General features: G+C 53.7%; 2 protein-coding genes across 33 annotated transcripts in view; one reads left to right on the forward strand and one right to left on the reverse strand.

Moving 5' to 3' along the window:
* The window catches only part of DCAF6 (DDB1 and CUL4 associated factor 6), a 146,837-nt gene extending 145,736 nt beyond the window's left edge, over positions 1 to 1,101 (forward strand). For 16 of the 28 annotated variants that reach the window (XR_011532194.1, XM_070591523.1, XM_070591515.1 and 13 more), the window contains one exon: positions 639 to 1,101. Coding sequence is in view for 26 of the 28 variants with exons in the window: in XM_070591523.1 (XP_070447624.1) it covers positions 639 to 703 (65 nt within the window). In the remaining 2 variants the exon portion in view is untranslated. Of the gene's footprint in view, positions 1 to 615 lie in introns of all 28 variants that reach the window. The other 12 variants (XR_011532195.1, XM_070591512.1, XM_070591514.1 and 9 more) reach the window with 1 other exon arrangement.
* Positions 777 to 13,392, reverse strand: part of GPR161 (G protein-coupled receptor 161) — a 53,663-nt gene continuing 41,047 nt past the window's right edge. For all 5 annotated transcript variants that reach the window (XM_070591528.1, XM_070591529.1, XM_070591530.1 and 2 more), the window contains 2 exons: positions 10,856 to 10,975; positions 777 to 8,969 (listed from right to left, as the gene is read on the reverse strand). In XM_070591528.1, coding sequence (XP_070447629.1) covers positions 8,704 to 8,969; positions 10,856 to 10,975 — 386 coding nt within the window. In that variant the 3' untranslated portion in view covers positions 777 to 8,703. The remainder of the gene's footprint in view (positions 8,970 to 10,855; positions 10,976 to 13,392) is intronic.

Below are 13,392 nucleotides of genomic sequence, written 5' to 3' on the forward strand. Positions count from 1 at the left end.
GGGCGAAAGTGTGCCAGGCCGAGGAACAGCCAGTGTAAATCCTGAAAGCGTGAGAGAACATGCTGTTCTCACTCAGCACGCTCGTCATTGTGTGTTAACTCGAGTGTTTAATCTAGATAAACTCTTGCGGGCAGAGACTGGGTCTATTTTGGTCACCGTTGTATCCTCAGTTCTTGGCACAGCACCTGGAATATAGCAAATATTTAATTGTGAAAGTCTTTTTACAAACACATACACAGATCTTCAAGAACGGTCCCCAGGTTCTCTCTCGCGCAGCTGTCCTCACTCCTCTTGGTGACGCGACAGTCGGCCTCAGACTCCCAGACTCCAGAGAACAGTGTGCACACTGCTGTAGTGGACCGCAGCATAGCGAGATCTTTAGGGTTTTTCTTTTTAATTTTCATGTTTAGAATTGCATGCATGTTCAAATTTAATAGTGCCGTTTCCTTGACTTTTTTTATTTGCCTCAAGAGGCACAAAATAACTCGTTTACATACAGTGGTGAACTGATTTTTACATGATGATGTGTTGAATTGTTTACATTTTAACTAGTTTTAAATAAAAGACATTGAAATTTATTTTAATTGTATTACTAAAAATATTTCTTTTTGTGAGGTGAGTCTGTGTGTGTTTTCCAGACCGCTCGGAGGGCGACAGATCTGAAGGCTCCGGACAGGAGAATGAAAATGAGGATGAGGAGTAATCGCCTCTTATTGGCAAGCACTTCAATGTTCTAAAATTTGTATAAGACATTTATTATATTCTTTTCTTTACAGAGCTTTAGTGCAATTTTAAGCTTATGGTTTTTGGAGTTTTTCCCTTTTTTGGGATAACCTAACATTGGTTTGGAATGACTGTGTGCATGAATTTGGGGGAGTGTGTAAAACAAAACTAGCAGAATGTTTTAAAAACTTTTTGCCATGTATGAGGAGTGCTAGAAAATGCAAAGTGCAATATTTTCCCTAACCTTCGGGTGTGGGAGCTTGGGTCAGTGTTGAAGAGTAATTTTCATTATAGTGAAAATGTTGGTTCAGATAAATTTCTACACTTGCCATTTGCATGTTTGTTGCTTTCTAATTAAAGAAGTTGGTTGTTTTAAGATACCCTGAATTTGACTTTTTATTTAACGCTGTGTTACCTTGACCCACGTTTTCCAGTCTTTTCTCTAATAGGACTGTGTTTCTCTATCCTTTTCTTGATTGAATAACCTTTTCTGTTTTGACTTTCGTGTGATAGAATCACATAGAAGAGCTTTCCTCCTTTCTCCTTCCAAAGTACTTCATCTCTACCTCCAATCATAATCTCTCATGATTAGTGGGACCTCATAACCACAGAGCATCACAGCTCACAAATTATATTAGCGCCAGCTAGTTCTGCCAGCTCTGGCTTCCGGTCTTCCCGTCTCCAGCTTCTAGGTTTCAGCTGAACGGTGTTGACCATCAGTCTTCTAATTCCTGCACCTCCTCAACTCAGCGTCCACCTTCACTCAGCATAAGCCGTGCAGACCCAGGCCCGTATCTTACAGGTTATGGCCTGAAACCGCTGCACACCTAACCCTTCAGTCTTCACTCCTCCCCTCTCCAGCTGTCGTGCTGCTCTCTCCAGCTGGGCCATCCCAGCTGTGGCCACGCAGGCATCCCTCTCCCACCTACAGCCAGGGTCCTCCTCCCCACAGGACGGCCGCAAGCCGGGGGGCACCTGCTGCTCAGAAAAGACAGGTGGCTTTTTGGAGAGAGGAAGAACAACTCTTCAGGTGGCTCGGTAACTTCAGGCGGACAGGGCACATGTGTATCCACCTTAGGAAATGTGGTAAATCGTCAAAGGGAAGAGGAATCAGAGCTTTAGCCAAACACAGCAACTGCATGACTTCCAAATGGAAGGGTCTTCGTTTCTGGTTCTAATTAGTTATGCGACCTGCTCAAGCCATCTGACTTCTCTTGGCACCTCTTTCCTCCACTCTAAAATGGAGGTAATCGTATTTGCATCACCTATGTCCCAGGGGCTGTGCTGGGACCACACGAAACCATGGAGGTTGAAGGGCTTTACAGAATAACTGAAGAGATGAGTGGAAGTGTGTAATCCGCCATTAGTTCTTCCACTGTAACAAGCAGCGGCAGGCATCTCCTGTAGAGCGCTGTTGACAGCTGACAGGGCAGAGGCTACCGGAGGACTCGGTGGGGTCACCGACTGAGTCTTTGGCAGGAAAAGCAATAGAAGAAAATCAAAATGGTATTTGCCTACTCTGGTGCGGGATTGCGATAAGGCGGCCATGCAGGGGACGGGGCAGAGGATATATGGGAATTCAGAGCTTTCTGCTCAGTTTTGCTGGAAACCTAAAAGTACTCTAAAACTGTTGTTTAAAAAAATTTTAAATGTATTTGTCAAAGGAACTAGGTCCCCTACTTTTAGCGATTTTGCAGTTGTGGTGGTGTATGTTACAAAGGAGAGGGGCAGGCCAGACAAGCAGTCAAGGAGACAGCCGAGAGAGCATTCTACAGAGGCAGAGGGGACAAGTGCTGGCCGCATCCATGACTGAGTGTGTGGGAGGGGGCACTTCAGTAAGTTAACGACTGGGCCTTACAGCTCACCTGCCCACTCAGAAGAAGGAATGACTTCAGTGGTGGCAGGTGAGGGGTCAGCTAAAAGTGGTGGATTTGGGGCCTTGAGGTGCTCTGAGTCTCGGTGATAGTCTGCCACCCACCCTTTGACTGTGGCTGTGGGACAGCAGAGAGAGAGAGAGCATGTTGCTGTTCATTAAACCTCTTGAAAAGCTTTGGGTTAAGAGTGTTTGTTCTGTTTCTTGGTCACACTGAGAAGGCATTTAACAATACTCCATGAAGCTAACTGTCTTGGGAGGATTTATGAAAAACGTATGGCTGGATGTACCCAGGTGACTGTGTAGACATCCCCAGCCCCCAGTTCTGCAGCAGTCAGCCCCTTCCTGCTCAGTCTCCTTCCTCTTTTTAGCCGTGGGAAGGGAGGCTGCAGATAGGGATATGGCTGCAGAAAACGGGGGTAAAGATTAAAAGGGGAGACAGCCAAGAAAGTCCACAGTTCACAAGTCCAAGTACAAATTCATAATTTCCACAGCTATACACATACCAAAAACAGGTATTTAATCAGGTGAACAAAACTATTCTAAATACACTTTTACTGACTTATAAATACTGATTTATAATAATCCTAAACATTTTTCTTTAAAAAAAATCACCTAACAACTTCAAGTGAAATATATTTCAGGATTAGCTTGTTTTCATTTTGTTTTGAAGGTTGGTTTTTACCCACTTTTGCATCCCAGGGCCCACTGTCAGAACACAGCACAGGACTCTGTCATTTAAGTATGTCCACATCTCTGACTGACTGACCTCTTTCCAGGTAGACAGGCTCTGTCCATTGCACCCGCAGTGTGGCCCTGCCTGCCCAGCCCTCTGATCCTCTCTGGGACTGTCTTTTCCTCTGGGAGGGCTGACTCGCCTGTGATTTGTGACAGTTCAAAATGGCGGTGTCAAAAGGAAAAGCAGAAGTGGCTTCTAATTCCTATCGATACTGCTCAGGAAGAATGCTCTCTGAGGGAAATGAACACAGCTTTGTGTGTTATGTTCTAAAAATAACACTGAGCAAAGCTGTGCTCTTGGTAATCGTATGCAGATCGGAGTTTGGGCTTTGAATTCTTTCCAGTGAATCCAACAGCTTTCCGTGGGCCTGCCGTTTTTTTAGGTCTGGCAAGGAGGTATTCCAGTCTCCCAAGCTCCTTGGTTCAGAGTTCTTTCTGCCTACCTGCTAAAGCCCAGCTGGCCTGTTCTCTAATAACGATGACTGAACTGCCCCTTGTCCTCCTGGAGCTGCGGAGCTGGCTCCTGCCTTCTCTCACTCACACGGCCAAGATCTGACATTGGGCCCTGACTCTGGCTTAACGCACTTTGAGGCCTCGGACAACTCCCTTCACTTCTCAAGGTCTCCCTGGATTCCGTGTGTCCCCTCTCCCCAACCCCGAAGGCCAGTCTGGCTCTGCCCCCTCTTACAGTCGTAAGACAGCTGTGCTCACAGCCACCTTCCTTTGCTTCAGGGAGAGAACTGAGTCCCTTCTCCCTCCCTGGGGATTCTCTTGGGCTTCTGCATCCCCTGCGGGCAGTGGCATGGACTCCCGTCCCTGCAACTGCCTCTTCCCTCAGGATCAGAGATTATGCGAACCCAAGAGCCACAGCCATGTGGTCACTGTCATGCAGGACACAGTGTCCCTAGCACGCAGGGCACATCTCAGAAAGAGCGTCCCTTCTGGGTTGTAAGACAGGGCAAGGCTTATTTGGGACTCCACACCAGGCGCCGGGGTTCCGTCATCTTGGGCAGTCATCAGTAGAAAAGCGCATTTTTGCTCCCTCAGACCTCCTGAATTCCAAACACTCCTGAGCCTTTCCTCCGTGCATCCTCTCCATGCCTTTCCTTACCACATCCCTTCTTTCCCAAAAGATCCTCTCGTGCTGTACAGCAAACATGACCACTCCCACGGCAACAACCTTCAGCCCCTCCTATCTAGGGTAGCAGGTATCTTTGCAAGATTCTCACTTTTCGTCACGAGATCCCTGTAAAACAAGACCAATACACCCTCCCACAGTTACTGAGAAGAAACAGCAGGGCTCAGCATCAGCTCCACCCCAAGTGCTGTGCTGGGACCTTTAACCTACCTCATCAGCTATGAGAGGCCCCCCTGGATTCTGGGTCCCCACATGGGCCACACACCCTCTTTATAGCTAAGAAAACTATGACGCAGAAAGACTGAGTAACTGGCCGAGAATGCCTAGCTGGAATAAGCGGCAGCGTGGGATCTGAACAGAACGTCCCACGCCAAAGCCTGCACAGTCCCACTACATCACATGGGCACTGCTCTGAAAGGAGAGCGAGCATCTGCAAGCGTGGAACTAACGCCGAGCACACAGCAGGCACTCAAGTGTCCCAACAGGGCAGGCACACAGTAGGCACTCAATACATGCTAGTTCCCTGCCTCACCCTTTTTTGGCCACATCACCCCCACAGTTCCTTCCAGACAGGAGATAGCCGGAGCTCAAGGATGGACACTTGTCTGCCCTGTGGTCCATCCACGACATGTCTCTAATCTGCAAGGATCCCAGGGCCATTCCGTGAGGATGGAAAGATACCCACAGGGTCAGTCTGGACGGGCTGGTAAGATCTCTCGTGTCAAAGCACTCTTCCTCGTTCTCCCGTCCCCCAGACCGCCTTGACCCATGGCAAATACCGAGTGAGTCTCTCGGGTCGCTCAGTCCTCTGCAGAGACTCCACAGCAGCTACTTAAATGAGACGCAAAGAACATGAGCACCACGGGGCCCGCGTCTGACATTTCCTCCAGCCTGGCTACGGGGTGATTTACTTAGGACCACATGGCTGAGCAGAAGCAGGACCTGCGACCCTGAATCAGCTCACACATGTAAGCAGCTAGCTGGGGGCCCTTTCAAGGGTGAGCACTGCAGTGGAGACAGGAGTTCAGAGCAAGAGCTCCGCCTTCTAGAAGCAAACAAGCCTTCAGCTTTACCCTTAGCTCCTCTCTGTCGGCAGCTGCCAGCAGCACCACAGCCACACTGCTCCCCCTAGTGTTCACGGCCCTGAACTGCAGTCTGGGTGCTTCTGGCCAGGAAAAAGGCTGGGGGTGCTGAGCTCTGTGCACTGCAGAGGCGGACCCAGTGCCTTCTGGGTCACAGTCGCCCCCAAGCCTGGTCTCTGGGGCACAACACAGGGACCCTGTCAGGTGGGAATCTCGATGTAAGAAGCAGACATGGGCAACAGCCCCACACCTGCAAAACCAGGAGACACAGGATTGAGGTATTTAAGTGAACTGACTGGCCAAATGTCCTACCTGCCACTGTCAACGGGGTCCCCTCAGGAAGGCCCCAGACTGCCACCACACAGCAGCATAAAGCGACTGGGCTTGGTCTAGTGGGGGCAGCTGGGGTTTCGACCTGCACTAAGGGCAGATGTCATCAAAAATGCCTTTCGGAAACTTCAGAATGTACAGGGATTAGCTGCTCTTCCTCTCCCTGCCCACCGCCTCCGTGCCCTCCTTGGCCTCCTTGCTTGCTGCTTTTGCTCAGGCTCAATCAAGGTGAATCTGAATTCCTGAATATGCAAAACATGGTTCTAGCTGCCAAACATCCTCCCAGGCTCGGCTCAAACTGTCACCTACTTCCTGAGGTACCCCTAACTCCCCCAGCTGGACACACTCACCTCCCTGTGGAGCCCACGGTTCTTCCTATAAGCATTACTTGACTTTGCTATTATTTATTAGCATCAGCATCCCCCAGGTCTCTCCCTCAATTAGAGGGAAGCACTAATGTCACTCCTCACAGAGCCCAGCTTGGTGCTCTGCACACAGCGGATGTGCAGTGTCTGGGGGATGAATAAGTGAATGGACCTCAGGAGAAAAAGGGAAACACAGCGAACCCTTTTGTGTGGTGCCATATCTCTGGGTAAGCTTAGATGAAATCTTAGTACACCCAGCTGTCTGGGATCAGCCAGTGGGGACTTTGCCTGGAGCCCAGCTTGGTGGGGACCAGGGGAAGCACTCTCCAACCCTTGCGGTCCAAGCCCGTGAGCTGCACTCAGAAAGGCCCACCCGGGGCCGTCTCAGGTCATTCCAGCCTCTGTCCACTTCTGTGTGTACCAGGTGATCAGGAATATCGTCCCTTTAGAAATAGACAAGTGCTAGGAAAAGACATATACACACAGAAAACAAAAAATGCCCTCAGATTTAGGAATGCCACCCAGTAGTAAGAGCAGAGTCCGACCTGCACGTGTCGTCAGCAGAACCCACAGCCGCCGCTGCTCCTCTGGAAAAGCCACCTGCTCCTTCCCACTCCCATGCAGCCCCTAAACCTGTGCCCACACCCAGCTGCCTGGGATAGCTGCGGACCGCCAGGAAGGTAGCAGGCCCCCACACCTCAGGAAAGGTCTTTTGTAAACTGCAGACCAGGGGACCAGCCAACCACTGGTTTCTGCCACACAGGGAAAAGACACTGCCTCACCCGGAGCTCGCTGGACCCCAGAGCCAACACTGCAAAGGGAGCTCATTTTCTGGACTCGCTGCCTTGTAGCAGACACAGCAGGATCTCCTTGGAATCCACCCTCTGCTGAGCACCTGGAATTCTGAAGGCAGGGAAAGTCCTGCGCCTTGTCATGTCATCGCCCAGGCTGAAGGGCAGACACAGGCAGCTCAAGAGCTTCCCAAGTCACCACAGCCACTGCTCCAAGCCCACACTTCACCGCTGATCCACTCAGGGCAGAGGGGGCCGTCCAACCACACCCGTCACATCCTGCAGCTGCACTCCCACCGCGAGGAGACCCTCCTCCACTTCCAGGTGGCTGCCATCTATGGGGATGTGCTCCAACAGACAAGCTGGACCAGCCAGGCCTGCAATGCTTCATACGCCCGTTAGAAACCACACTCAAGAGCTGAGCAAACGGTGGTCTGTGGGTCCACTTTTGTTTTCTACCTCTAACTGACAAATTCAGAGAAAAGCAAAGATCAGACTTGGAAATGATCTTGGAGACCATTCAGTGCAACCCCCAACTCCCTTACCCCGTTTTCCGGATGGCCTAGAGAGGGGACACGAAGTTCCAAATCACATGCATACAAAGAGGTGGAGAGGGCCAAGAACCAGGTGTGGACTCCAGGCCCAGCGTTCTCCCTCTACTCTCTTCTCTGTGCTGCCCAGGGCTGGGACGATCGTAACTGTGCACGTGGGAGTACTGCCTGTGCTGGAGGCCCTGGAGGCCAGCCGTCCTAACTGGTCAAGCAAACATCACAAAACAGACTCTGTTCGACGAGGTTTTTCTCTGTGAAGGGGATGATAACATTATCTCCACATCCCGACTCTTTGGCACCACGGCCCCGTTCAGGCTTGGTGAGGCCATGGTGTGCCCTAACCAAATGGACTTTTTTTAAATTCTGGAAATGAAATCTGCACCCTCCTCCGGTCTTTTATAGTGGTTTCTCCCTTCTTTTGAAATACCAAAGAATCAGTCAATATGGAGGTGGGCAGGGGGGTCCCCGTCCTCAGCAACAGCAGCCCCAGACCTGTCAGCTCTGCCCAGTGGCCTGTGAGCTGCCCGTACTGGCACCAGCAGGTGGCTCCACCAAAGGCAAGGTCATAACTGGGACTTGAGACACAGGAACTCGACCTGGGGTGCTGTGCTCCCAGGTTCTCCTCTGGGGCCATTTACTGTAGAAGTGACGGCCCCACACAGCCTGCATCTACTGCACAGGAGCCCGGGGACGCCCCGCTTTGTCAGGAAGAAGTGCCATCCTCCAGGGCGCACAGGGAAGGCTCACCTCCGGGCCTCGGACAGCGCAGGGCTGCCTCCCGGGTACAGGCTGAGGGGAAGAGGCAATGGCCCACACGGTGGGTTCCCCCCAAGCCACGTTCTCTAGTCCCCTTCCATGACCCGCCTGCCAAAGTCACAGCCATACTCCATGCGCTTTTCTTTGTGCTTTAGATGCCTCTGGTCCCATCACTGGGACCCACAGGAATCCCACGTGTGGTTGCATCACAGACACTGAAGTCACCAACTATAGACATGGTTTTCAGTGTTTTTTCTGGCGGCTGCACACCAGATGCTCTTCCTTCCCCATGCTCCTGAGGCTCCGGTGCAGACGGTGATGGGCATCCCTCTGAGGGACAGTCCACTCTGAGGCCGTCATCTCTGTTCCGCAGCCAAAATGTTCCCTTCTTTGATGCTCTGCAGCTGGAGCCTCTGACTCACAAGAGTTCTGCTGCCTCGGCGGCCCCCGAAGCTGACCCCCGGGACGGTCCGTGCCGCCATCAAGACCCCAGGCAGAGCCTCCTCCCCAAATAAGTTGATTTTGGCTTCAGCCTCAATGGCTTTGGCCAAGCTGGCTGCGTAGCTGTCCAAGGACTTGTGCACGTCGGCTTTCACATGAAGAATAGGCTTCTTGGCAGCTTCTGAGGGAGAAGGCAGAAGAAAGGTTAGTGGAGGGGCCGGGAGCAGTGACCCCCGGGGAATATGCCTGCTGTTGCTTCAGGCCCCAAGGAGGGGAGGCCAACTGAGGTAGGGGCGTGGGTCTGAAGTCAGATTCCCTCAGCTAAAAGCCTTGACACCCCTGCTTCCTGCCTGGGAAATCTCCAGAGCCGGTCAACCTAACCTCCCTCACCTGTAAAGAGAAGAGCACAGGACACCTCTGACTTCCCAGGGTTACTGTGATAGTTAAACAGTTCTTTCCAAGATACTTAGCCTTGGTCTCACCCGCAGAAAGGCTTGATAAATACTTCCTATTAAGGATCTTCAGAATTTTACATGTTTGAAAGAGTTCTCCGGTGTCCAGCTCCGGGAGCGGTGGAGGGTCTGTGTCTGTGAACCTCCACAGACCTGAGCGCCGTCTCTCTCCGAAACCTCGTCGCTCCAAGATGCCCCAGAGCCACGGAGAACCTCCATGTTGGAAGGACCATCCAGGGCTCAAGCACCCACCCAGGATTAGGCCCTCTGACGACTAGGATGAACAGAGCAGAGGGAGGCAGGCGGGTCTCTCTGTCCCACCCAGTGCCTCATTAAACCTCACTGCCTGCTTTTCTCCTGACCTTCTGGGGGAAAAATTTATCCCTCACTCCTCTCATTTTCTGCTGTGACGAACACTCTGTCATCCCATTTCAGGGAGTTCGCAGCCAGCCATGGCGGCTGCTTCACACACAAAAAGAGGGAAAAGAGTGGAGGCACACATGGCCCCTCCCTCCCCTGCCTCACTCTTGGGACGACCCATGTGGCCTGACGGCTGCGTTGGAGGAGGCACCTTCGGAACTGCCACCCCCGCCACAGAGGCCGGGTGGGGCAAGGCTGGCCCGCTGTGGGCTAGGCAGCCTGGGGAGGGACGCATTCCTGTTTTCGCACATTATGAAGGGCTAACACATTATGAAGCCCACGAGGCGCTGCTCCAAGCTCCGTTCTTGAAGCCTCTTTGTCAGTGGACTCTCTGTGACTCGCCCTCAATTCGTCTGGACTCAGGGACGAGGCAGGTAGCAGAGATAGGATTAATTATGAACCTCAAACTCTGACAGGGCCCATATTTATTTGCAAGCTCAGCACTTGTAAAGAACTTCCATGTTAAAGCCCCTGGACTCCTCCACCACCCACACCCAGCCACGTGGGTGCTGTGCTCACAGGGTGGGATCAGGGAAGAGCGCGTACATCTGCGGGCAGCCCGCCTGCTCCTTCGCCATTCTTCAATCAGTGACTACACTCCAAGTTCCAAGGGAAGAGGTGTTGAGGGTCGAATTCGGAACAGGTGGAAGAGAAAAAGGCAGGACTGGACTAGAGCAGACTCTTTCCTCTCGTGACTCAAGGACCTCATCAGCTTTAGGGGCAACAGACGATCGAGATGGCAGCCTCTGGCTCTGGTAAAGGAGGTGCACTCACGGGCCAGTGTTTCCATTCTGCACGTGAGCAGGCTGAGGCTCCGAGAGGGCGAGTCCAGATTTATAACCACACATCATCCCTAAAGCAAAGGAACTATGGAGGGCTCACAAACTGTTTTATCCAATCAGGCAACTTCCTGAGGGAGAAGATGGGAACCAGGACCTGGGCTGTGTGTGTGTGTGTGTGTGTGTGTGTGTAGGCTTCGACAGCCACTGCTTGTGCAGTCTTAGATGCTGCTTGCTCTGAGCGTTGGGAGGCCTGAGGACTCAGGTGAGACTGGCAGGGCGGGGAGCAGGTGGGGGCGGGCAAAGGTGGGAGCTGTGGGGTGTTGGGAGTGGGGGCAGGGCTGAGCCAAGGAATTTTCCTAAAATCCTTTCCTTTCCCCGATGTCATCGTGAAGCACTCCGTCACAGAAACCAACCTCTGATTTGTTCCACTTCGTCCTCAAATGTCACCGAGCTCCTTCTCTTGGGTGGGCAGGTACAGTGGGAGGGAGGGTTGTCATCAGACGTGTAGTCCTCGAGCAGCATCATGTCTGTTCCTAAAGCCAAGGGCAGACTGTGCACAGATAACCGGCAACACGATGTCTCGCTGCCACTTCCTTCTCAACACCCCTCGCTCAGCGCCCCTCGCATCCCTCTCCCCCAATTACTCGGACCCACACCCAGGGGCCCCTGACTGCCCTGCAGCAGCTGCCCAAGAAACCCTGTCGCCCCCCGACTTCAGGGAGTCTGCAGCCAGCCGTTGGGGCTGCTTCAGACACAGACACACACAAAATATGGCAGTGTTATCGAGAGCGGCACGTCACGTGCCACAACAGCACACTCAGAAGTATCAAGTCCGCTGGACCTGGTGTGGTGTGTGGGTGAGGAAGGGTGAGAAGGGCCCTATTAGAAGGAGCTTTGTGTTCTGGGCGATTCTTACAGTTTGAATTTCTATCATTGGAGTTAAAATGCACTGTGCTGAATAAACATTTAATACTTGAAAATGTAAAGTTCTTTGGGGATCAAAAAAGGGTTGAAAAATACCCCTAAAGAAGTGGGGAATAAAGGCAGAGAAGTCCTGTTAGGGAGCCGGGCAGAGCAGGCAGGGGAGAGAGATGGCACTGGGCACAGGGAGGAGCTGGCTGCTGGGACCAGCCTTACTCTGTCCCAGGCTCTGGCTTCCATGTCAGGGCCTTGGTGCTGAGGAATTCGGGAGGAAAGGGGAGCCCGGAGCTGCTCGTGCTGTTTCAGGACCCCTGCAGTGGCCGCGGGAGCCCCCAGAAGGAGCGCTGCCCGGCGGGCCTCCAAACTGGCTTTGGTCAAGCTTGGGCTCAAGAGCAGACAGACCCGGGGTCACCGGCGAGTTACTGATGCCCTCGGCTCTGCCCGCGTCTGTGAAACGGGGACGGCAATTCCATCCAGTGCACAGAGCTGGTGTGAGGACTGGGCCGAGCGTGTAAAGATGTGACACTGTGGCTGGCACACAGCAGGTGCTGTGGAATGGGAGCCATGACCGACAAGGACACGGCTAATAACCAGCGGGGCTGGACCACAGCCCAGCCTGCATGACCCCAAAGCCCACACTCTTCCTCCTGCCTACAATGCTGTCCTCTTACTGTCCCCTTACTCCGTCTGCCTGGCCACCTCCCACTTCCTCTTCAGGGATCAGCATCAAGTCCTCAGAGCAGCTTTCCTGACGCTCTTCCCCAGAGCACCTGCCAGCCAGCACCGGCACAGCAGGGACTCCAGCTTCCCGGTGGCCGCTCCTCCGGTCACCACCTTCCCTCCACAGCAGTGTTAGTGACCGGTATTCACAACCCTCACAGTTCTCCCTTTACAGTGCCTGGGATGGACGTGTGTCCCCCCACTGGACTGAAAGCCCCGCAGGGTGGTTCCCCACTCTCTCCAGAAGCCAGGACAGTGCTGGCTAAGGCGCAGGTGTGGCAGGTCAACATCTGTTGACCGAATGATGGTCGCACTGCCTCTGGATCCCTGCTGCCATCTGAGAATGGGGAAATAGGCAGGGGTCACGGAAACCCGTGTTGACTTCAAATCACAGGAGGGACTCGGAGCCAGAGAGGGCCGTGTGACCAGTGGTTCAGCCGCTGGGCTGCCAGGTGTGCGACCTTCTCAGGGAACGTGCTCCTTCCAGGGAAAGTTCTCCTTGACACAAGGCCACGTGTCGTCCCCGCGCCGGTGGCCCGAGCTCCCCGGGACAGGCTCCGGGGAGGAAACAGGTCCAGGCAGGAGCAGGTCCCCCAAGCTCCGGGCCGGCCGTGGGGATGGGGCGCTCGGAGCAAACACGCACCGCCCAGCTCGGGCACCGCCCAGCTCGGGCCCCGCCCGGGAGGCGCCCGGCGAGGGGGCGACCGCCAGCCCAGGGGTGGGGGACAGACGCCTGCTTCCTCAGCACTGCGGACCCGAGCGCCTGACAGACGGCAGACGCGGCCAGCCTCTGCCCGCGAGCCTCGCCCCGGGGCCTCGGGAGGCGCCCATCACGCGCTTGGCGCGCAGGACTGCCGCGGGGCCCAGCGTTCGGAGCCGCAGGCCCGGGTCCGCACGGTCCTCTGCGGAGTTGCTGCGGGAGGATCCGGAGGATAGGTACCGGAGATCGAGTTTCTCAAAGGCAGGGGTGCAGGGCACGGAACGATGGTGATAAGGGCATCTGACCTCGGGGCCGTGCTGGAGCGGCCCCTGATATAGGGATTGCCACCCCACTTCACAAACAGGGCAAGTCGAGGGCTTAGAAGGGATGAAGACGTTCCTAAGACATCACAGGCCGTCAGGGCCAGAAAACCAGGCAGCGCGGCCCCAGTGCCTGCCCCGGCGCCAGCGGTGATCTAACTCCAGGAGCGAGCGAACAACAATCATTTCGCATCTTAACCTTTCAAAGACCCTCCCTTAATTTCAATCTCACCACCAGCCTGTGTGGCAGAGCGAACAGGAACTGACACCCCCATTTTATAGAGGAGGA

This window comes from Equus przewalskii, chromosome 23 (assembly GCF_037783145.1).
Source record: "Equus przewalskii isolate Varuska chromosome 23, EquPr2, whole genome shotgun sequence".
Taxonomy (NCBI): Eukaryota; Metazoa; Chordata; class Mammalia; order Perissodactyla; family Equidae; genus Equus; species Equus przewalskii.